This window comes from Phyllobates terribilis, unplaced genomic scaffold, assembly GCF_046119375.1.
Source record: "Phyllobates terribilis strain yellow unplaced genomic scaffold, ASM4611937v1 Scaffold_1__5_contigs__length_1240528914, whole genome shotgun sequence".
In the NCBI taxonomy this organism is placed as follows: domain Eukaryota; kingdom Metazoa; phylum Chordata; class Amphibia; order Anura; family Dendrobatidae; genus Phyllobates; species Phyllobates terribilis.
The window spans coordinates 450,185,815-450,211,657 of record NW_027362761.1 but is presented as its reverse complement, the minus strand read 5'-3'; the positions used below and the strand labels follow the sequence as shown (position 1 = coordinate 450,211,657).

At 43.5% G+C, this 25,843-nt stretch overlaps 1 protein-coding gene and 1 long non-coding RNA gene across 2 annotated transcripts in view; one reads left to right on the top strand and one right to left on the bottom strand.

The window, feature by feature from the left end:
* Nucleotides 1-20,915, bottom strand: LOC141265336 (uncharacterized). Its single transcript, XR_012320076.1, has 4 exons — nucleotides 20,855-20,915; nucleotides 16,370-16,507; nucleotides 16,209-16,260; nucleotides 1-192 (listed from the first exon to the last, which is right to left on the bottom strand). It is a non-coding gene; the product is annotated as an uncharacterized lncRNA (long non-coding RNA).
* RHOBTB3 (Rho related BTB domain containing 3) overlaps nucleotides 20,824-25,843 on the top strand; it is a 121,576-nt gene continuing 116,556 nt past the window's right edge. The window contains exon 1 of the mRNA XM_073678284.1: nucleotides 20,824-21,059. Within this exon, the coding sequence (XP_073534385.1) occupies nucleotides 21,058-21,059 (2 nt within the window). The 5' untranslated portion in view covers nucleotides 20,824-21,057. The remainder of the gene's footprint in view (nucleotides 21,060-25,843) is intronic.

Genomic DNA, 25,843 nt, shown 5'->3' with positions numbered 1-25,843 from the left:
GATTAGTAAAATGTATTGCTCTTTTCTGATAACTCGGCACACTGTAATTTGTTCATCCATGTATCTTTTGACCTTAGGAATTCCGATGGGAGGGGTGAGTTTGTCTCTCAGCACCATCTCGACATGAATCTCTCTGTTATCAGCCATGCACATGCATACGTGATTCCCAGGAAATCATTTAGTTGTTCGTGTCTACAATAAGAATAGAAGCTGTTAGTTATATATTTATTAACTATTAACATAATCCATGTGCATATACACATTTGCATACATACATACACAGATTATTCCATCATCGGTATATTGATTCACACTAATTAGGTAATCTATTAAAAGAAACTAATTGATTTTCTATAATATATATATTTTACCTTGACAGTCCCACATGGTAGAAAACTCTATAGCACACGTTAACCCATCTCAACAATTGGCATATTTAGCAGAGAAAAATAATTTTCCATGGTGCTGTTAAATTTTTTTAATCCTACTCCTTCTTGAAGGTGATGGTTATCTGAACTTTAGAAAGCAGTCTTGCAGGATGTTTAACATGATGTTGATATATCTTATTAAAGCCCTTATTTTATGTCATTTATAAGAAGCATTGCTGAAGGAGAGATATTGGGTGACATTGCTTCCTAAATGGAGGTAGTATGTACATTGACCTCTATGTAAATGTCTCGTAGGTTATAATATTATTAGTCACCTCAGTGTCTTGTACAATTTTCCATAAAGAACGAAGGCTTTGTGCAGTCTTTGTAGAGTTGTATTGATTTCCCCTTAATGTTGAAAGGTCTGACTATTGGAAACCTTAACAAACATTAACAGAGAGCTATAGAATACTGTTTCCATTAAGATGCATACCATTCTAGTGTTGTAAAGAATGTGCTAGTAACTATGCAAGAAGACACAACTATATTTTTAATTGTATTTATTAATGTTATTTATGTGTTAAAGGGAACCTGTCACCAGAAAAAAACGCCCTTTGCTGAGCCAGTGTCAGTCAGGGCCGGGGGCACGGTTACAGCAGATGCTGTGTATTCTCAGAGCGGTGACTGAACCCGCGCCGTCGCTGCCCCCATGACAGAAACCGAATGCTGTTGGTGGGAATAAAGTTGATTTTCTCCCAGCAGCATTCGGTTATGTGCAGGGGCCGGGCAGGTTAGTAACATTATTAACCTGCATATTAACCCCATATCTGCAGGCTAATAGCGTTTTTTCCTAGTGACAGGTTCCCTTTAACTATAAACCAGAAAAAATATATTTTATGCCGCGCCAACCAGTAGATACAATAATCATCTCAAGTGAGAGTCCTCAGTAATTTATACGTTTAAATGGTTAACTGAAAGAATGCTAACACATAGATGGCTTGTGAGAGTACTCGGATTTCTTCATCAGGTGTAACGTGGCACAAGGCGGTAGCCGTGGACGAGGTTCTCATCTCTTACGCCTTGGCACGTAACATGAAGGTGAGGGTCCTGGCTGGGTGTGTAGACTTCGTCTATGTGGCCGCATGTTACCGATGACTTCGGTAGGGAACTCATTATCTCACGTTCTCTGTTCCATCCTGGATTGTTATCTCTCTAAGTTATAAACCTGGGGCCATACTGCTAGGCGTCCAGTCCCAGAACCCGTCTCCAGAGTATCACTCTGCCCTTTTGTCACTTCTCTCTTTCCCTCTCTCTCTTTACTTAGGATCATGCTATCCACTGCCTCGGTCTCCCCTCGCATCAGGAACACCCACGTCAAGCGGCTCTGTTCACTAGTCAGACCATAGGTCCGCTTTTACTGCACAGTGGGACCTGCTTAACATCCTGACAGGAAACTGTCTCTGTCTCTTCACCTTACCCCCTCCCACTTTGGGCTAGTCCTGATCGGGAACATTATTGAAGTTCCTTTTTAACAAGGTATCAATAAACTATTTAATTTTATTGGATGAGGTTTTCTTTTGTTAGACACATTTAATACTCTCGACTACATCCTTGCTAGTGTTAGATATATATTTTTTTTTAATGGGGCAAAATGGGTGGGATTTGAAATTCTGTGGTATTTTATTTTTATATTTTTTTTAAAAAATTCTTTTAACTTTTTAGTGTATCTAATAGTCCTCTTAGGGGACTTGAAGCTGTGATCGTCTGATCGCTTGTGCTATACATACAGATACAGGCTGGCTTTCACAGGAGAATCATCATGACAGGCATGGGTATCTTCAGCAGACCTCCAGCTGTCATGGCCACCCCCCATAGATGTCACGCGATCATGTCAGAGGCGTGCCTATGGGCGCGTGGAATGACGCACCCACCTGCCTGCACGTGTGACATGCCGCAGTCAAAGACTGACAGTGGCATTTAATGAGCTGTTAAAGGCACATAATGGCTGATTGCATCAAGCCATCAGCTGCCAGGAAATATGGGAACTCAGCGTGCAAGCCCGCAACAAAGTCAGGAACACGACACATGATGTAAATGTATGTCTTATGTTGTGAAGGTGTTAATATAAACCAAGCAGGTTGTTCAAAAGCAGATGTAGCCTCTGACTGATTAGATTTCCCACCTAAATACGTAGTGCAAATCCATTATTCTTTATGAATTTTAATGCTAAATCTGTGCTGTCTTAATTCTAGTGTGCTGTACATGTGAAAAAGGGTTACATATATAACATATACTGTATATATAATCTTTTAATTAGACAGACTGTAAGACTGGTACATTGTATTGGGGAAGGATGCAATAGGTCAGGGCGGTTGCAGCGGTTCCAATAGTATTGAGTTAGCAATGGGGTTATTGCAGGCTGTAGGCGTTTTTAAATAGATATGTTTTCGGGTTCCATTTGAATGTTCCAAATATGAGAGATAATAGGACGTGTTGAGGCACTGAGTTCAAGGAGATGGGAGATGACTAGTGTTGAGCCACCCCCGTAGTGTTCGGGTTCGGTTCGTCGAACACCGGGATGTTCGAGGAACTGTTCGTCGAACTGTTCGTCGAACACCTTAGAACACCGTCGAACACCGTTAAAACCAATGGCAGGCAAACAAAAACACATAGAAACACATAGAAAACACCTGCAAAGGTGTCCAAAAGCTCACAAACTGCTCAGAAGACACTCTCTTTAAAAAAGCCGGCCGGCAAATTCAGCAGCGGCATACACCGGTACCCGACAATTTAGACAAGAAGGAATAGAGCATCACACATAGATTAGATAGATAGAAACATGTCAGTCACACATATAAGAAGCACAGTGACAGTGTTGCTTACTGTACTTGTCATTTAGTGTAAAGGATTTATCAAAAAAAATAATAGTGTTTTCATGCACCGTCTCTTTAAAAAAGCCGGCCGGCAATTCAGCATCTGTACCCGACAATTTAGAACAGAAAGAATAGAGCTTCACACATAGATTAGATAGATAGAAACATGTCAGTCACATATATAATAAGTACAGTGATAGTGTTGCTTACTGTACTTGTCATTTAGTGTAAAGGATTTATTTAAAAAAATAATAGTGTTTTCATGCACTGTCTCTTTAAAAAAGCCGGCCGGCAATTCAGCAGCGGTACCCGACAATTTAGAACAGAAAGATAGAGCATCACACATAGATTAGATAGATAGAAACATGTCAGTCACATATATATGAAGTACAGTGATAGTGTTGGTTACTGTACTTGTCATTTAGTATTAAAATAAAGGATTTATTATTAAAAAAATTGGCGTGGGGTTCCCCTTAATTTTAGGCTCTAGCGGAGGTTAAGCAGACGGCTGGGGCAGATGTTTGAAGCCTGGGAAGGGGGTAATACCCACGGAGCTTCCCAGGCTACTAATATCAGCCCCCAGCTGAATACATAGCCTTTACTAGCTATTAAAATGGGGGACCCCCCAAAAAAAATGACGTGGGCTTCCCCCTAATTTAATAGCTAGCAAAGGCTAGGCAGACAGCTGGGGGCTGATATTAATAGCCCAGGAAGGGAGCCATGAATATTGGCCCCCTCCCAGGCTAGAAACACCAGCCGTCAGCCGCCCCAGAAATGGCGCATTCATAGGATGCGCCAATTCTGGCACTTAGCCTCGCTCTTCCACGCTGCCCTGGTGCGGTGGCAGGGGGTAATAGGGTTGGGGTTGATGTCAGCTTATAATGCCAGCTGACATCAAGCCCAGGTTAGTAATGGAGAGGCGTCTATAAGACACCCCCATTACTAACCCCATAGTCAAAGTTAAAAAAAACACAAACACCCAGAATAAAGTCCTTTAATTGAAATAAAGACACAATCCTTTATTGTTCTAAATTAAACCATACTTACCGTCACGCCCATTCCAGCTGAAGCCAACGATCTCCTGCAATAAAAGAAAAATAATAAAGCAACCTCATCCTTACCTTTCCATGGTTCCCACGACAGCTTCAGCTCTGCTACATCGAGATGACAGGCTGGACCGCAGCAGAACGCTGCCATCCAGCCTCTCATCCCGCAGACACTGAGAAGCGCAGGCTTGCTTGCGCTGCTCAGCGTCTCTCTGTGACGACATCCAGATGAGCCGAGTTCATGTCCAATGAACTCATCTCACCTCATGCACGTCACTGACAGCGTGGGAAAATTCTCAAGCTGAAGCGGTGAGTGCAGGAGAATTCTCCCACGCTGTCAGTGACGTGCATAAGGTGAGCTCATGTCCAATGAACTCAGCTCACCTCCTGCACGTCACTGACAGCGTGGGAGAATTCTCCTGCACTCAGCGCTTCAGTGTGAGAATTCTCCCACGCTGAAGCGCTGAGTGCAGGAGAATTTTCCCACGCTGTCAGTGACGTGCATGAGGTGAGCCGAGTTCATTGGACATTAACTCGGCTCATCTGGATGCCCTCACAGAGAGACACTGTGGAGCGCAAGCAAGCCTGCGCTTCTCAGTGTCTGCGGGATGACAGGCTGGATGGCAGCGTTCTGCTGCGGTCCAGCCTGTCATCTCGATGTAGCAGAGCTGAAGCTGTCATGGGAACCATGGAAAGGTAAGGATGATGTTGCTTTATTATTTTTCTTTTATTTCAGGAGATCGTTGGCTTCAGCTGGAATGGGCGTGATGGTAAGTATGGTTTAATTTAGAACAATAAAGAATTGTGTGTTTATTTCAATTAAAGGACTTTTTTCTGGGTGTTGTGTTTTTTTTAAATACTTTACTAGAAATTCATGGTGGTCATGTCTAATATTGGCGTGACCCCATGAATTTCGGGCTTAGGGCCAGCTGATAATGCCAAGCTGGCCCTAACCCCTTTATTACCCAGTGAGCCACCGCATCAGGGCCCTGGATGAGTTGGGTACAGCGCCAGAAGATGGCGCTTCTATGAACGCGCCATTTTCCGGGGTGGCTGCGGACTGCAATTTGCAGCGGGGGTGGCCCAGAAAGCTTGGGCCTCCCTGCGCTGCGGATTCCAGCCCCCAGCTACCTAGTTGTACCTGGCTGGACACAAAAACAGGGCGAAGCCCCACGTCAATTTTCTTTAAATTATTTCATGAAATAATTAAGAAAAAAAGGGCTTCCCTATATTGTTGTGTCCGGCCAGGTACAAATAGGCAGCTGGTGGTTGGGGGCAGCCCGTTCCTGCCTGCTGTACCTGGCTGGACACAAATATAGTGCGAAGCCCCACGTCAATTTTTTTTAAATTATTTCATGAATTTCCTGAAATAATTTAAAAAAATTGAAGTGGGGCTTCGCACTATATTTGTGTCCAGCCAGGTACAGCAGGCAGGAACGGGCTGCCCCCATCCACCAGCTGCCTATTTGTACCTGGCCGGACACAACAATATAGGGAAGCCCTTTTTTTCTTAATTATTTCATGAATTTCATGAAATAATTAAAAAAAATTGAAGTGGGGCTTCGCACTATATTTGTGTCCAGCCAGGTACAGCAGGCAGGAACGGGCTGCCCCCATCCACCAGCTGCCTATTTGTACCTGGCCGGACACAACAATATAGGGAAGCCCTTTTTTTCTTAATTATTTCATGAATTTCATGAAATAATTAAAAAAAATTGAAGTGGGGCTTCGCACTATATTTGTGTCCAGCCAGGTACAGCAGGCAGGAACGGGCTGCCCCCAACCACCAGCTGCCTATTTGTACCTGGCCGGACACAACAATATAGGGAAGGCCTTTTTTTCTTAATTATTTCATGAATTTCATGAAATAATTAAAAAAAAAGTACGTGGGGCTTCGCCCTATTTTTGTGTCCAGCCAGGTACAACTAGGCAGCTGGGGGCTGGAATCTGCAGCGCAGGGAGGCCCAAGCTTTCTGGCCCCCCCCCCGCTACAAATTGCAGTCCGCAGCCACCCCGGAAAATGGCGCGTTCATAGAAGCGCCATCTTCTGGCGCTGTACCCAACTCATCCAGGGCCCTGGTGCGGTGGCTCACTGGGTAATAAAGGGGTTAGGGCCAGCTTGGTATTATCAGCTGGCCCCAAGCCCAAAATTCATGGGGTCACGCCAGTATTAGACATGACCGCCATGAATTTCTAGTAAAGTATTTAAAAAAAACACAACACCCAGAATAAAGTCCTTTAATTGAAATAAAGACACAATTCTTTATTGTTCTAAATTAAACCATACTTACCATCACACCCATTCCAGCTGAAGCCAACGATCTCCTGCAATAAAAGAAAAATAATAAACCAACCTCATCCTTACCTTTCCATGGTTCCCACGACAGCTTCAGCTCTGCTACATCGAGATGACTGGCTGGACCGCAGCAGAACGCTGCCATCCAGTCTGTCATCCCGCAGACACTGAGAAGCGCAGGCATGCTTGCGCTCCTCACTGTCTCGCTGTGACGGCATCCAGATGAGCCGAGGTCATGTCCAATGAACTCGGCTCACCTCATGCACGTCACTGACAGCGTGGGAAAATTCTCACGCTGAAGTGCTGAGTGCAGGAGAATTCTCCCACGCTGTCAGTGATGTGCATGAGGTGAGCTCATGTCCAATGAACTCAGCTCACCTCCTGCACGTCACTGACAGCGTGGGAAAATTCTCCTGCAATCAGCGCTTCAGCGTGAGAATTTTCCCACGCTGTCAGTGACGTGCATGAGGTGAGCCGAGTTCATTGGACATGAACTCGGCTCATCTGGATGTCGTCACAGAGAGACGCTGAGCAGCGCAAGCAAGCCTGCGCTTCTCAGTGTCTGCGGGATGACAGGCTGGATGGCAGCGTTCTGCTGCGGTCCAGCCTGTCTTCTCGATGTAGCAGAGCTGAAGCTGTCGTGGGAACCATGGAAAGGTAAGGATGAGGTTGCTTTATTATTTTTCTTTTATTGCAGGAGATCGTTGGCTTCAGCTGGAATGGGTGTGATGGTAAGTATGGTTTAATTTAGAACAATAAAGAATTGTGTCTTTATTTCAATTAAAGGACTTTATTCTGGGTGTTGTGTTTTTTTTAAATACTTTACTAGAAATTCATGGCGGTCATGTCTAATACTGGCGTGACCCCATGAATTTTGGGCTTGGGGCCAGCTGATAATACCAAGCTGGCCCTAACCCCTTTATTACCCAGTGAGCCACCGCACCAGGGCCCTGGATGAGTTGGGTACAGCGCCAGAAGATGGCGCTTCTATGAACGCGCCATTTTCCGGGGTGGCTGCGGACTGCAATTTGTAGCGGGGGGGGGCCCAGAAAGCTTGGGCCTCCCTGCGCTGCAGATTCCAGCCCCCAGCTGCCTAGTTGTACCTGGCTGGACACAAAAATAGGGCGAAGCCCCACGTACTTTTTTTTTAATTATTTCATGAAATTCATGAAATAATTAAGAAAAAAAGGCCTTCCCTATATTGTTGTGTCCGGCCAGGTACAAATAGGCAGCTGGTGGTTGGGGGCAGCCCGTTCCTGCCTGCTGTACCTGGCTGGACACAAATATAGTGCGAAGCCCCACTTCAATTTTTTTTAATTATTTCATGAAATTCATGAAATAATTAAGAAAAAAAGGGCTTCCCTATATTGTTGTGTCCGGCCAGGTACAAATAGGCAGCTGGTGGATGGGGGCAGCCCGTTCCTGCCTGCTGTACCTGGCTGGACACAAATATAGTGCGAAGCCCCACTTCAATTTTTTTAAATTATTTCAGGAAATTCATGAAATAATTTAAAAAAAATTGAAGTGGGGCTTCGCACTATATTTGTGTCCAGCCAGGTACAGCAGGCAGGAACGGGCTGCCCCCAACCACCAGCTGCCTATTTGTACCTGGCCGGACACAACAATATAGGGAAGCCCTTTTTTTCTTAATTATTTCATGAAATAATTTAAAGAAAATTGACGTGGGGCTTCGCCCTGTTTTTGTGTCCAGCCAGGTACAACTAGGCAGCTGGGGGCTGGAATCCGCAGCGCAGGGAGGCCCAAGCTTTCTGGGCCACCCCCGCTGCAAATTGCAGTCCACAGCCACCCCGGAAAATGGCGCGTTCATAGAAGCGCCATCTTCTGGCGCTGTACCCAACTCATCCAGGGCCCTGATGCGGTGGCTCACTGGGTAATAAAGGGGTTAGGGCCAGCTTGGCATTATCAGCTGGCCCTAAGCCCGAAATTCATGGGGTCACGCCAATATTAGACATGACCACCATGAATTTCTAGTAAAGTATTTAAAAAAAACACAACACCCAGAAAAAAGTCCTTTAATTGAAATAAACACACAATTCTTTATTGTTCTAAATTAAACCATACTTACCATCACGCCCATTCCAGCTGAAGCCAACGATCTCCTGAAATAAAAGAAAAATAATAAAGCAACATCATCCTTACCTTTCCATGGTTCCCATGACAGCTTCAGCTCTGCTACATCGAGATGACAGGCTGGACCGCAGCAGAACGCTGCCATCCAGCCTGTCATCCCGCAGACACTGAGAAGCGCAGGCTTGCTTGCGCTCCACAGTGTCTCTCTGTGAGGGCATCCAGATGAGCCGAGTTAATGTCCAATGAACTCGGCTCACCTCATGCACGTCACTGACAGCGTGGGAAAATTCTCCTGCACTCAGCGCTTCAGCGTGGGAGAATTCTCACACTGAAGCGCTGAGTGCAGGAGAATTCTCCCACGCTGTCAGTGACGTGCAGGAGGTGAGCTGAGTTCATTGGACATGAGCTCACCTTATGCACGTCACTGACAGCGTGGGAAAATTCTCCTGCACTCAGCGCTTCAGCGGGAGAATTCTCACGCTGAAGCGCTGAGTGCAGGAGAATTCTCCCACGCTGTCAGTGACGTGCAGGAGGTGAGCTGAGTTCATTGGACATGAGCTCACCTTATGCACGTCACTGACAGCGTGGGAGAATTCTCCTGCACTCACCGCTTCAGCTTGAGAATTTTCCCACGCTGTCAGTGACGTGCATGAGGTGAGATGAGTTCATTGGACATGAACTCGGCTCATCTGGATGTCGTCACAGAGAGACGCTGAGCAGCGCAAGCAAGCCTGCGCTTCTCAGTGTCTGCGGGATGAGAGGCTGGATGGCAGCGTTCTGCTGCGGTCCAGCCTGTCATCTCGATGTAGCAGAGCTGAAGCTGTCGTGGGAACCATGGAAAGGTAAGGATGAGGTTGCTTTATTATTTTTCTTTTATTGCAGGAGATCGTTGGCTTCAGCTGGAATGGGCGTGACGGTAAGTATGGTTTAATTTAGAACAATAAAGGATTGTGTCTTTATTTCAATTAAAGGACTTTATTCTGGGTGTTTGTGTTTTTTTTAACTTTGACTATGGGGTTAGTAATGGGGGTGTCTTATAGACGCCTCTCCATTACTAACCTGGGCTTGATGTCAGCTGGCATTATAAGCTGACATCAACCCCAACCCTATTACCCCCTGCCACCGCACCAGGGCAGCGTGGAAGAGCGAGGCTAAGTGCCAGAATTGGCGCATCCTATGAATGCGCCATTTCTGGGGCGGCTGACGGCTGGTGTTTCTAGCCTGGGAGGGGGCCAATATTCATGGCTCCCTTCCTGGGCTATTAATATCAGCCCCCAGCTGTCTGCCTAGCCTTTGCTAGCTATTAAATTAGGGGGGACCCCACGTCATTTTTTTTGGGGGGTCCCCCATTTTAATAGCTAGTAAAGGCTATGTATTCAGCTGGGGGCTGATATTAGTAGCCTGGGAAGCTCCGTGGGTATTACCCCCTTCCCAGGCTTCAAACATCTGCCCCAGCCGTCTGCTTAACCTCCGCTAGAGCCTAAAATTACGGGGAACCCCACGCCAATTTTTTTAATAATAAATCCTTTACTTTAATACTAAATGACAAGTACAGTAACCAACACTATCACTGTACTTCATATATATGTGACTGACATGTTTCTATCTATCTAATCTATGTGTGAAGCTCTATTCTGTCTGTTATAAATTGTCGGGTACCGCTGCTGAATTGCCGGCCGGCTTTTTTAAAGAGACAGTGCATGAAAACACTATTATTTTTTTAAATAAATCCTTTACACTAAATGACAAGTACAGTAATCAACACTGTCACTGCACTTCTTATATATGTGACTGACATGTTTCTATCTATCTAATCTATGTGTGATTCTCTATTCCTTCTATTCTAAATTGTCGGGTACCGCTGCTGAATTGCCGGCCGGCTTTTTTAAAGAGACGGTGCCTGAAAACACTATTATTTTTTTTGATAAATCCTTTACGCTAAATGACAAGTACAGTAAGCAGCACTTTCACTGTACTTCGTATATATGTGTCTGACATGTTTCTATCTATCTAATCTATGCGTGAAGCTCTATTCTTTCGGTTCTAAATTGTCGGGTACAGGTGTATGCCGCTGCTGAATTGCCGGCTTTTCATGTTTCACTGTTGGCACTGTTCCCATCGATTTGGGCAATCACTGTAATGCCACAACCACCATGGCTGTGGCATTACAGTGAGTGGCAGACAATCCCTGCATGATTGGTGCTCTAAATAGCGCCAGACATGCAGGACACGCTTTTGGTGCACGAACAGTTATCGAACATAACCTCGAACAGCCGAATTTTTTGCAAATCGTTCGGGTTCGTCGAACAACTCGAACACCGCCCAAAACAGCTCGAATTTGAGATTGGCGAACAGTTCTAGTCGAACAACGCTCATCTCTAGAGATGACTGTGAGAAGTTTTGGAGGTAATTGGGTGAGGAACATATGAGAGAAGAGGACAGAAGGAGGTCTTATGAGGACATGTGGGGAGGAATTGGGAGATTAGTTTAGACCAGGGGTCTCAAATGCAGCCCCTGAGGCTGCTTAATGCAGCCCGCAGGCACCGGAGCCCCCGTAATGATTGCGGCCTGGTCCTGAGGGCCGGCGAAGTCATTACTGCAAGATGGGGACCGGGATGGGCCCATTACTGCAAGATGGGGACCAGGATGGGCACATTACTACAAGATGAGGACCAAGATGGGGGACATTACTACAAGATGCGGACAAGGATGGAGACATTACTAAAGATGGGGAAACTACTACAAGATGGGGACATTACTATAAGAAATTGGTCAGAATTACTATATGGTGCTAATTGTAAGAAAGAAAATCACGGTATGTGGCCAATTAGGGGACACAAAAAGGAAATAAAAATTGTAAAAACTGTAAAACTGTACCATAGCCCATAAAATGAATGCCATTTAAAAGAATAAAATAAAAAAGCCCAAAATGTTCAAAAAAGGATCCAAAAGGTGTATAGAAAAAACAATATGGTATCATTAAAAATTTCATATCATTTTGCAAAGAATGCGGCCCTTTAGATTCACATTTTTTCTATATGCGGGCCATATAAATAGACGAGTTTTAGATCCCTGGTTTACAGATATATGGGGGAGAGAGATTATGGACAGGCTTGGAAAATCCTTTGGCAATTTTTTTTTAAAATGTTGCAATTTTCAGACTTTGAATTTTTATGCCCTTAAAGCAGATAGATATACAACACAAAGTAATTAATAAATAACATTTACCACATGTCTACTTTACATCAGCATCATTTATGAAACATATTTTTTTATTAAAAAGTTAGAAGGGTTAAAAGTTTATCATAAATTTTTCAAACAAAAATGTACAAAATCTATTTTTTTTTAGGGACCATATCAAATTTGAAGAGGGGCTTATATAACAGAAAATACTCAAAAGTGAGACCATTTTAAAAACTGCACCCCTCAAAGTGCTTGAAACTTCATTCAATACGTTTATTAACCCTTTAGGTGCTTCACATGAATTTAAGTTATGTGAAAGGAAAAAATGAAAGATTTAATTTTTCCCACAAAAATGTTGCTTTAAACCCAAATTTTTCATTTTCACAAGGGTAACAGAAGAAAATGGACACCACAATTTGTTGTGCAATTTCTCCTGAGTAGGCAGCAGCACTCGGAAGAGTAGGCATGCTATTTGAATTTTGGAGTGCAATTTTGGCTGGAAAAGATTGAGGCTATGGTGCTTTTGAAGAGCTCTTGACATGCCAAGACAGCAGAAACCCCCACAATTGACCCCCTGTTGCAAACTACACCCCTCAAGGAATTCATACAGGCACATAATTCTAATAATATAATAATGCTTGCAGTTTTACTGGTGTATGAATTTATAATGTGGTGGTATGTATAAGTTGTGTGGAGTACATCAGGCTATAAAAAGGTGTTGTGTTAACAGGATGAAACAAAATTTAAAAAATTCATGAATGTGTGGCGCACCTGTCAGCAGGATTGTGCTCAGTAAACTACATACACTGTCAGGTGGGCGACATTACACTGATTAATATGATACCTTGGTTGATGAAATCCGTCCTGTGGTTCATGTGTAATCTTTACTTTCAGTTTTGAGATAATGATATGCTCGTGCTCCGTAGCGGCCTGTGGGGTGGACCCTATCTGGTGCTCTGGTTACATATTCATCTGTATGCTCTTATGATAGCTCACTGTGCCTTCACTGACCTGCCTCCTATTTTACCTAGCGTCGCACTACTAGATGCATTATGTAAAATAGGAGGCAGGTCACTGAACGATCAGTGAGCTGTCATAAGAGCATACAGATGAATATTCAAGCAGAGCACCAGATAGAAGCACCCCCCACAGGCCGCCCCGGAGCATGAGCATATCATTATCTCCAAACTGAAAGTAAAGATTACACAAGAACCACAGGATGGATTTCATCAACGAAGGTATCATTTTAATCAGTGTAATGTCGCCCACCTGACAGTGTATGTGGTTTACTAAGCATAATCCTGCTGACAGGTGCGCTTTAATGCAAAGGCAAGTTTCTCAGGGCAGATTTCACAACAGTAAATTGTGTCCTTTTGTATTCCCCTTTTGGAGCATGCTCTGCACCATTTCTGTATTATTCCCTTCCTCTCAGTTTGAGGAACCTCACAGAGAAAATTTTGTCCTAGTTAAATATGGGCATCTTCAGTTTCAGAAGAAGGCCACATTCACACGTTAAGTATTTGGTCAGTATATTACATCAGTACTTGTAAGCCAAAATCAGATGCGGAAAAATCAGAAGAAAAGTATAATAGAAACATGTCACCACTTTTGCATTTATCACCCACTCCTGGTTTTGGCTTACAAATACTGATGTAAAATACTAATCAAATATGGAACATGTGAATGTGGCCGTACTTGGACTCTAACCTTCCAGGCTGTCAAACATTAGTGCCTTGATAACTGCCTCCTGAACTTGGAGGAAGGTCCCCTTATTTCCTGCACAATGAAGCAGCAGAAAACATTGTACAGTGCCATTTGTACAATGTGCACGGCAAGATTTTTTGTGCCATACTTTTGTTTTTTTGCATGGCAGTGTATGGTTCAAAGATCTGATTTCAATGATCTACATTCCCCTATGAATTTATTGTAATTACATTTATTATAATCTGGCTTTGGGACTTCTGTTGTGGTACATCGGACACTGACAGGGGAGCTGTTGTCACGTTGTAATGTGGTCAAGATGAGGACATCCCTCTTGTTCTTATACTTGACCACCAGCAGGTTGTCACTACATTGGGCTCTGCCCTCACCCTTTCTGAGCAGTTGCCAAATTAGTGGCTTACGGAAGCCTTTCTGATTTTTTTTTTCACGGTGCCATATGCAATAGTACTTGTGGCAGAGAGGGACTTGAAGAGTTGAATGCTGGTGTAGAAATTATCTATGTAGAGGTGATAACCCTGATCCAGCAGTGGGTGCATCAATTGCCACACAATTTTTCCACTTACTCCCAAGACAAGGGGGCATTCAGGGAGGTCAACCTCAGTGTCTCTCCCTTCGTAAATCCTTAATCTGTGGGTGTACCCTGAGGTACTCTCGCACAACTTGTAAATTTTAATTTCATACCTTTCCCTCTTACTGGGCAAGTACTGTCGGAATTTTAACCTCCCTTTGAAATGAATTAGAGATTCATCTATACAGATGTCCCTTTGTGGGTTGAACACCTCAGAACGGACAGGTGAGGGATATGGTTGTTTGTTATTTTACGTTTTTTCAAAAGATTGATGGCTTCGCAGACGGAGGGTAATAAAAAAAACTGTACCGTGTGTTTTTTATTTCATTAAAATAATTTATTCTGGCAGTGTCTTTTATTGAAAAAGCGGCGACCACTTTACTACGCAGTTAGTAAAGGGGGCATCTTATAGACGCCCCCATTACTAACCTGGGCTTCACGTCAGCCACCAATACAAGGCTAACGTGAACCCCAACCCCATTACCCCACTCGCCACCACTACAGGGCAGTAGGAAGAGGGGAAGCTAAGTGCCAGATTTGGCGCATCTTATGGATGCGCCATTTCTGGGACTGCTGAGGGGTGATATTAATAGCCGTGGAGGGGGCTAGTATCCATGGCCCCTTCCCTGGCTATTAATATCAGCCTGCAGCTGTCTGTTTAGCCTTTGCTGGTTAGATTTTATAGAGGGACCCCACTTTAATTTTTTTCTGGGGTCTCCCTGTAATCTAGCCAGTAAAGGCTAAACAAACAGCTGCGGGCTGATATTTATAGCCAGGGAACATTGTTGGCTAATGGCCCCTTCCGCGGCTACTAATATCAGCCCCCAGTTATCAGCTTTCCCGCTGCTGGTTATAAAAATGACGCGGGAGCCCACGCCATTTTTTTATTTTATTTTAGGTTCTGTGCCCACGATCTGGACGTAGCAGCATTTTGGACGCATATTTTTTGCTGCGTCCAAAACGCTGCATTCTATTGAAAGCAGGTAAATCCACATGTGTTCACTGAACCATGTGGATTTACCACATTCATTACTTTCTAGTGGTCAAATTTCTGTTGCGCAGACTAGCGACTCTGCAAGAGAATTTGACATGCTGCAGTCCTGAAAGACAAACGGGATAATTAGGATAGAGTATCAAGTTGCATACTACAAAAAATATAAAGTAATATATATACATACTATCCATACTGCAACTTACTCATTGGATGTATACAAAGAGGCTAATCGTCAATTTAACTATATTCAAGAGGGAGCCGAAGCACAAAACAACGATATATAGCCTATTATACTGAAAATATGAAAAAATCTTTATTAAACATACAGCCACAGAAAGTCTGGAGAGACTATTAGATGCAAAAAATACATACATAATAAAAACATGATTAAAAACAAGCAAGTATCACGCAAAGTGCAGATTTCTCTTTTATCAAATCCCTCTTGCACAAAAAGCATTGTATAGCAGAGAGAATAAATGTGGGTATATAGGAAGAGCAATCTATATGTATCCAAGATGCCCCTATTCAAGTGAACCTATCGCCTACCCTCACATCATATCCAATTATAGTCAATCATATTTACCTCAGGGGGAAGGGCAGAGCCTGCACAATCTGCATAATGTGTGTATCCCCGACGCGCGTTTCAGCGCTTATGCCTTCCTCAAGGCATAAGCGCCGAAACCTGCAGCAGCTCCTGACCATGGCAACGTACCCAAACTCACACGCAGCATGTCAATTTCTGAAGCGGACACGTTAGTCTCCGCTGCAGATTTTGACCGATTGAAGTGTCATTATATGCTGTGGATTCACATGTACCGACAAAAGGGTGGAATTAGAACACCGCGTTTTAGACGCAACAAAAACATGCTGCGTCCAAAGCGCTGCAGAGTGCTGATCGGGGAGACATAGGGGCTAATGAAACAGCTGTGAGCTGTTAATTATGGCTAGGGACCATGCTTGCAAATGGCACCTTCCCAGGCTAAAAATAGCAGCTCACAGCAGCCACATGAATTACATGAATAGAAATGCTAATGAAGATTGGGTGAATGGGACTAGCTGACACCTACCTCTTTTGTTTGGTGATGTCAAGGTGTCAATCAGATCTTTTCATGACCAAACCTAATTAAAGTAAAGTAAAGAGTTAAATAAACACAGACACAGAGTAAAGACTTCATTTGAAATCCAACAGACACATTCTTTAATCATTCAAATTAACCAATATACTCACCCCTGCTCTGATGGTAATCCAAGGTTTAAGCAATGTCCCACCAAATAACTTTATTTAGCTCCAAAAAGCATTCATTGATGTACAAAAACGCTTTAAAAAACGCTTCAAAAAAGCGTGGAAAATCCGCATGCGTTTTTCCTGTCAATAAGATACGGAAACGCACATGAAATTTCTGCTTCAAATAGGGCCGTGCGCACATAGCCTTATTGTACTTATAGAAAAAAAAAAGATAAAGTCCCTTGGCACAGACTGTGATCAGCAAAATCAATCAGAGCACTGCAACTGCAGTGGAAAAAAAAAGTGAGCCCAAATATTTAGTGCAGAATGCAATTGGGGAGTGGGGTACTCAGACTCTGAGCAGAAATACTGAATATTGAAATACCTTTCAGAGTACTGTGGACATGAGACGGGCACACGTAAAAGGCGCCGCTCCAAAAAAAGTGTGCCAAAACTGCAATTGGGGAATGTGGGAAAAGGGAGAGGTGGATTTTTTTTTAAACATTAGTGACAAAAAAAGGCAGTGGCTGGCTATCTGGTGAGAATTGACAGCGATCGCCAATGTGGGGCGGGATGATGTGCAGGGAAGGTCTGACTATGAAAATTGTACATTCACACTGAAGGCATCAAAACTATGAATTAACACGTGGAATTATATACTTAACAAAAAAGTGTGAAACAACTGAAAATATGTCTTATATTCTAGGTTCTTCACAGTAGCCACCTTTTGCTTTGATGACGGCTTTGCACACTCTTGGCATTCTCTTGATGAGCTTCAAGAGGTAGTCACCGGAAATGGTTTTCACTTCACAGGTGTGCCCTGTCAGGTTTAATAAGTGGGATTTCTTGTCTTATAAATTGGGTTGGGACCATCAGTTGTGTTGTGCAGAACTCAGGTGGATACACAGCTGATAGTCCTACTGAATAGACTGTTAGAATTTGTATTATGGCAAGAAAAAAGAAGCTAAGTAAAGAAAAACGAGTGGCCATCATTACTTTAAGAAATGAAGGTCAGTCAGTCCGAAAAATTGGGAAAACTTTGAAAGTGTCCCCAAGTGCAGTTGCAAAAACCATCAAGCGCTACAAAGAAACTGGCTCACATGAGGACCGCCCCAGGAAAAGGAAGACCAAGAGTCACCTCTGCTTCTGAGGATAAGTTTATCCGAGTCACCAGCCTCAAAAATCGCAGGTTAACAGCAGCTCAGATTAGAGACCAGGTCAATGCCACACAGAGTTCTAGCAGCAGACACATCTCTACAACAACTGTTAAGAGGAGACTTTGTGCAGCAGGCCTTCATGGTAAAATAGCTGCTAGGAAACCACTGCTAAGGACATGCAACAAGCAGAAGAGACTTGTTTGGGCTAAAGAACACAATGAATGGACATTAGACCAGTGGAAATCTGTGCCTTGGTCTGATGAGTCCAAATTTGAGATCTTTGGTTCCAACCACTGTGTCTTTGTGCAACGCAGAAAAGGTGAACGGATGGACTCTACATGCCTGGTTCCCACCGTGAAGCATGGAGGAGAAGGTGTGATGGTGTGGGGGTGGTTAGCTGGTGACACTGTTGGGGTTTTATTCAAAATTGAAGGCATACTGAACCAGCATGGCTACCACAGCATCTTGCAGCGGCATGCTATTCCATCCGGTTTGCGTTTAGTTGGACCATCATTTATTTTTCAACAGGGCAATGACCCCAAACACACCTCCAGGCTGTATACGGGCTATTTGACCAAGAAGGAGAGTGATGGGGTGCTACGCCAGATGAGCTGTCCTCCACAGTCACCAGACCTGAACCCTATCGAGATGGTTTGGGGTGAGCTGGACTGCAGAGTGAAGGCAAAAGGGCCAACAAGTGCTAAGCATCTCTGGGAACTCCTTCAAGATTGTTGGAAGATCATTTCTGGTGACTACCTCTTGAAGCCCATGAATGCCAAGAGTATGCAAAACAGTCATCAAAGCTAAAGGTGGCTACTTTGAAGAACCTAGAATATAAGACATATTTTCAGTTGTTTCACACTTTTTTGTTAAGTATATAATTCCACATGTGTTAATTCATAGTTTGGATGCCTTCAGTGTGAATGTACAATTTTCATAGTCATGAAAATACAGAAAAATCTTTAAATGAGGTGTGTCCAAACTTTTGGTCTGTACTGTATATATACAGGACAGGAGAAGTGGTACTGTGCAGTGCATGTATATAGGACATGAGAAGTGGTACTGTGCAGTGTATATATACAGGACAAGAGGAGTGGCACTGTGCAGTGTATATATACAGGACAAGAGAAGTGGTACTGTGCAGTGTATATATACAGGACAGGAGAAGTGGCAATGTGCAGTGTATACATACAGGACAGGAGAAGTGGCACGGTGCAGTGTATACATACAGGACAGGAAAAGTGGCACGGTGCAGTGTATAAATACAGGACAGGAGAAGTGGCACTGTGCAGTGTATATATACAGGGCAGGGGAAGTGGTACTGTGCAGTGTATATATACAGGACAGGGGAAGTGGTACTGTGCAGTGTATATATACCGGACAGGAGAAGTGGTACTGTGCAGTGTATATACACAGGACAGGAGAAGTGGTACTGTGCAGTGTATATATACAGGACAGGAGAAGTGGCACTGTGCAGTGTATATATACAGGACAGGAGAAGTGGCACTGTTCAGTGCATATATACAGGACAGGAGAAGTGGCACTGTTCAGTGCATATATACAGGACAGGAGAAGTGTCCCTGTGCAGTGTATATATAAAGGACAGGAGAAGTGGTACTGTACAGTGTATATATACAGGACAGGAGGAGTGGTATTGTGCAGTGTATATATACAGGACAGGAGTAGTGGTACTGTGCAGTGTATATATACAGGGCAGGAGAAGTGTTACTGTACAGTGTACATATACAGGACAGGAGGAGTGGTTCTGTGCAGTGTGTGCATATATACAGGACAGGAAAAGTGGTACCGTGCAGTGTATATATACAGGAAAGGAGGAGTGGTTCTGTGCAGTGTGTGTATATATACATGACAGGAGAAGTGGTACCATGCAGTGTATATATACAGGACAGGAGGAGTAGTTCTGTGCAGTGTGTGCATATATACAGGACAGGAGAAGTGGTACCGTGCAGTGTATATATACAGGACAGGAGAAGAGGTACCTTGCAGTATATATATACAGGACAGGAGAAGTGACACTGTGCAGTGTATATATACAGGTCAGGAGAAGTGGCACTGTGCAGTGTATATATACAGGACAGGAGAAGTGGTACTGTGCAGTGTATATATACAGGACAGGAGAAGTGGTACTGTGCAGTGTATATATACAGGACAGGAGGAGTGGTACTGTGCAGTGTATATATACAGAACAGGAGAAGTGGTACTGCGCAGTGTATATATACAGGACAGGAGGAGTGGTACTGTGCAGTGTATATATACAGGACAGGAGAAGTGGTACTGCGCAGTGTATATACACAGGACAGGAGGAGTGGTACTGTGCAGTGTATATATACAGGACAGGAGAAGTGGTACTGCGCAGTGTATATATACAGGACAGGAGAAGTGGTACTGCGCAGTGTATATATACAGGACAGGAGGAGTGGTACTGTGCAGTGTATATATACAGGACAGGAGAAGTGGTACTGCGCAGTGTATATATACAGGACAGGAGGAGTGGTACTGTGCAGTGTATATATACAGGACAGGAGGAGTGGTACTCTGCAGTGTATAGATACAGGACAGGAGGAGTGGTACTCTGCAGTGTATAGATACAGGACAGGAGAAGTGGTACTGACAGTGGATATATACAGAATAATACTGATACTGAGGATTACACACAGTATACAGGACAGGAAAATGGTACTGTGCAGTGTATATATATACAGAATAAGGCCACGTTCACACATTCAGTATTTTACATCAAAACCAGGAGTGGGTGATATATACAGAAGTGGTGACGTGTTTCTATTAAACTTTCCCTCTGACTGTTCCACTCCTGGTTTTGGCTTACAAATACTGAGATAAAATTCTGACCAAATACTCAACATGTGCGCATGGCCTAAAGCGGATGAAATATGGATGTCAAATAATCGTGTGAAAGAGGCCTAAAGTGGGAAGTGTCCATATACTCTCATAGACTGTAAGCTTGCGAGCAGGGCCCTCACTCCTTTCGATATGAGATATGCTTATTCTGTATTGTCTGTATAGGTCCCCCCAAAAATTGTAAAGTGCTGCGGAATAAGTTGGCGCTATAAAAATAAAAAATTATTATTATTATCATTATTATTATAATACTAAACTTGCACTCTGGATGGCGGCTATATATGGCCACACCACAAATCCTGGCCCTGCACACAGAATGGGAACGCTTGGCTGCTTTATTCCTTTCTGAACACTTCCATTGTACATGACAGCAGCTGACTTGCAGGCCTGGCACAGCTCCCGCCTCAGCACAACATGCTGCTTGTAGTGTATTGTTTACAGGCATTCATACCAGCAGCTTCCCAGGACTCCGGTGCATCCTGGCAGTGACACTGTGCTGAACTCATGACGTTGGGGAAGGCAACGCCGCAGCCTGGGCTGGGGCACCCAGCTAGCTGAAAATTAACCCACACATCCCCTGTGCCCGCCACTCCCATACACCACAGCCTGCATGTTCCAGGGAGCGATGTGACGAGCTGCTGCTGATCTACAGCAATGTAGGTGATCACTGACACATCTGCATTTCAGGGTTGTCTGCTGTTAGTATTCAGTCCAATGCAAAGGGGATTGTGCTGACATAAAATGCTGGTGTCTTACTACTGCCTCTGTGCTGTGTATTATACATTGTGTATAGAGCTATAGTCAGCGAAGGGGGCTGCGATCCCAATACTTCTCCAACACGATTCAACTGTATTGTATCGACCTTTTGTTTTCTAAAAAAAGATGGATAAACCTGGATACTGTTTATTTTTTTGACAGCACAGAAAAAAATATAAAGCTTTTTAGTGTGCAACTTGACTGGGTGTTGCCAAATGATTGCTGCTATGATGGGGGGGTTCTTTAAGGCTTCATTCCCACAATGAGATTTTGGTGAGTTTTTGACACTAGTATTTCTGCACCATTTTTGCACCTATTACTTAAATTCGGTTCCTTTTGTGTGTTTTTTTCATTACGTTTTTTAACATATATTTTCATCCCATTTTTGAACCTGTGTTTTTTGTTTCTTTGGCATGTCATGCTTTAAATAAAGCTGCTGTTTTTGATACTTCTCGGTATTAGGCTTTGACAAAACTTTACTGACACACTTAGGTGCGGATTATATACATTTTTGATGCATTTCTGCCATGGAAATGTAAGAGAAATTGACATGAAACACACCGCAGGTCAATTTACGCAAAGTAAAATAAAAGCACAGTGGGCATAAGATCTCTATACTTCAATAAAAAGTATTGTTAAAAAGATCTGTATAAATCTCATCCACTCTGCTGGAACTGTAAGACGCTGCGTTTTTGATACAGCAGAACTCTGTAGTGTCAAAAACACACCAAAAGCTCATCGTGGTAATGTAGCCTAAAGGATCTGAAGAAGTGATTTTAATCTTAATCAAAGATTACTATGAATATATGATAATCCAAAGAAGAGACCAATATAGAGATGTGTGGTGGGTTGTTCGGCTACAAGGTTACATTTTAATGAAAAAAATCATGTCTTTGTTTAATTTCACTGGATGTAAAAATAAGTTAGTAAGCAAGATGGCAGCTGTATGACACTTGGTATACAGCCAAACATTTACAACTCCTCCTTTAATATTTAGCTTTCCCATACTATTTCAGCTGGAGGATAAGCAGGGCCAAATCAAGATTGTGGAGACTTTGGGAAAAGCTCCTCTCCTTAAAATAAGGAACCAGTCACCTTGAAAAACACTATTTGTAGATAGGGGTAATGATTAAAGGGAACCGGTCAGGAACTTTTACTCTTCAAACCATTTATATAACTGTGTAGCCCTTTAAAAGATAAGCTAGTCAATACCTTTATGACCCCAAAAAAATGCTATAGCAGGGAGAAATCGCATTTTGAAGTTTTTGTTAATAGGTGTCTGGAAGTTCCTTAGGGTGTGAGTGATGATGCACTTACAGCTTCTCAGACTTGAGCTATATTTTCTAACTAGAATTACCCTCTCCTGGCTGATTGACAGGTCAGTGAGCAGTGTACTGGTGGAGGGACTTATTTAACAGGTTCCCCTTAAATCCTGTGCAGCTGGCTTGCTGGAGCAACGCCTACAGGGAGAATAAAACTTAATTTTCTCCCTGTAGCTGCACTTCCAGTAAATTGGTTATGTATGAGTTAAACACTGTTTACCTGCAGATTACCACTATATCTGCTGGTAAATAGAATTTCTCTCTGTGATGGGATCCCTTTAAAGGCTTTAACTGGCACTGCTCACTTGCACATTGAAAGTTAGCAATGCTGATGATGTTACGAACCCACACACCTGCCGAGATATATGCATAATTTGCAGGGACAGTGCACGTGTCCTATTCATTAGAATAGCACACATGCATGATACCTGCTGATAGTTCATGTTTCTTGACAGGTTTGTGGGCATCGCTCACTTCCGATGCTAAATCGTGCAGCACTACAGTAGATTTACCCACTTTAAGCCGACCATATTCAGTAAATGATTGTTAGGGCTCGCTCACGCTGCCGTATAAGCAGATAGCACTTGGACCAATGTTATACTATGGGGCAGTGCAGATCTGTTATTATTTTTCTCATGCCAATTTGGCATGAGAATACAATCACAGCATGCTGTGAGGGCATCTGGACCATGTGCACCCATACAAGTCTATGGGTGCGTGTGAAACATCAGACTGCACTCGGATGTCATCCGAGTGCAGTCTGACATCCGTGGACTCAGATAATGGAGAAGATGGAGAAATTAAGTTCTCCGTCTTCTTCGCATCCGTGTTGAGATTCTCACATGTGAGAGAATCTGATCACACTAATATGACCCCTGACAGAGTTTTAGTCGAGTGTCATTAGCATAATCGGCCTGATTCTCTTATATGACAGAATCTACCGCCGTGCCACCGCAGCTTTAGACAGATGCTACTAATTGAACAATCCATCTTGATCCTCTGAACAATCAGGACGTATGAGGATCCAGATGAACATAACAACCCCTTTTCTTCATTTCCATCTGGTAATAATGGTAAATAAACATGCATGCTCAGCCACTGGATTTCCATTTGTTAGTGCAGGTATCTGAATTATTAGAGCTGAACAAAGAGAAATTAATTCCATCCCTTAGTTACAAATATATTAAAATTTGAGAGTCCTCAGTGGTTGATACCATTTAATAGCTAACTGAAAAGATGGTAACAAATGGCAAGATTTTGAGACTATTCAGGTCTCTTTGTAAGGTGCCCAAACGAGGTAGTCGTGGGCAAGCTGTAGCCCATGCTCGCTTTGGCACTCCACAGACAAAGTGTGTCCTCCCTCTGGTGTGCTGCTGTGTATGTGGTGTCTCCCACTTATTTCTTGACAGCCGGTCTCTTCTGACTCCAGGAACTCCTCTTCTGGAACCAAGGCAGCAATCAATTCAGAGGACACATTTCATAACAACATCTAGAACTTTACTTGGTAACTGGCAGTATTTACCAGCAGGTGTAAAGGATAAGGCTCAACGGGTTGTCATCTTTCCCATAGGTACCAGATACAACTTTAGCCCTGGTTCCCAATTTAGGTGAAGCATCTCAGTTGCCTTCTTCTCTAGCCCTAGAGACTCTTCCACACCAAGGACAGTATATCTGGATCCCAATTCACTCTACCTCCTAGAGCTTGAGTCCTGACTTCTTCAGCAACCTCGCAGACAGAATGTGTTCCCAGGCCCCTGATGACTTGTCGGTTAAGGGGACTCATGTGGAGAGATTCTTTGGCGATCCACTGTCAGGGATACTAGGCCCACGTCTACCCTAGCAGCCACCATAGAGCCTGTCAGCTCTCTGGAGTACAGCACACTTCTGACTGAACTCACTTCCTGCTTGTGGAAACTACCCAGAGATTCCTAACGTGCCCACCCACTATGGGCTGTCCTCACACATAGTTAACTCTCAGCCTATGTGCCCACGATGCAGAAATGAAGCAGAAAATTTCTGCAGCATTTCTGCATCTCCCTGGCAGAAAAAATGCATGCAGATTGTGCATGCGTTTTTCCTGCAGAATACATGCGGATCCACATGCGGATTCACATGCGTTTCCGCATGCGGATTGACAAGCACTTTCCAGGCGATAGCATCACTTGGAAAGTGCTTGACAACTAGGTCACACTATATAAATCCATGCAAACAGCATGGATTTATACAGTGTGAACCGTAAAAATTAAAACAAATAAAGCTATACTCACCCCCGAGGCCCCGGCGTGTGCAGCAGCGCTCGTTCCTGTCTGGTTCCCGGCTGCCGGCATATCGCGAGACAGAGCGGTGAAGGGCCTGCGGTCACATGACTGTGACGTCACCGCAGGTCCTCAAGCGATGCCGGCATTCAGAGAGAAGCCTTCGGAAAGGTGAGTATAAACTTTATTTGTTATTTTATTCTTTTTTTACAGGTTCTTTGGTACCCAGGTCTGGATGAGAGTCTCCTCTCCTCCAGAACTGGGTACCAACCGCACATAGAGATGCATAGAAGCCGCTTGTACAAATGTACAGTCGCGGTTTCTATGCGTCTCAATGCAAGTCAATGGCGGGAGTTCCGCTGCGCTTCCGCAAAATTAAATGACATGCTGCTGATTTTTGTACACAGCATAAACGCTGCGGAAAAATCCGCAGCATGTGCATAGAACATGCGGAATCCCCTTGGGGACCATGGGGTGCGGATTACCTAGCGTTTCACAAGCGTTTATGCTGCGGAAATTCCGCAGCATAAACGCTTGAAAAACGCTACGTGGGCACCCAGCCTCACACTGTCAAGTGACCCCATTTTGGAAACTAGACCCCTTAAGTAACTTATCTACAGTACAGACCAAAAGTTTGGACACACCTTATCATTTAAAGATTTTTCTGTATTTTCATGACTTTGAAAATTGTACATTCACACTGAAGGCATCAAAACTATGGATTAACACATGTGGAATTACATACTTAACAAAAAAGTGTGAAACAACTGAAAATATGTCTTATATTCTAGGTTCTTCAAAGAAGCCACCTTTTGCTTTGATGACTGCTTTGCACACTCTTGGCATTCTCTTGATGAGCTTTAAGAGGTAGTCACCAGAAATGGTTTTCAATTCCCAGGTGTGCCCTGTCAGGTTTAATAAGTGGGATTTCTTGCCTTATAAATGGGGTTGGGACCATCAGTTGTGTTGTGCAGAAGTCAGGTGGATACACAGCTGATAGTCCTACTGAATAGACTGTTACAATTTGTATTATGGCAAGAAAAAAGTAGCTAAGTAAAGAAAAACGAGTGTCCATCATTACTTTAAGAAATGAAGGTCAGTCAGTCC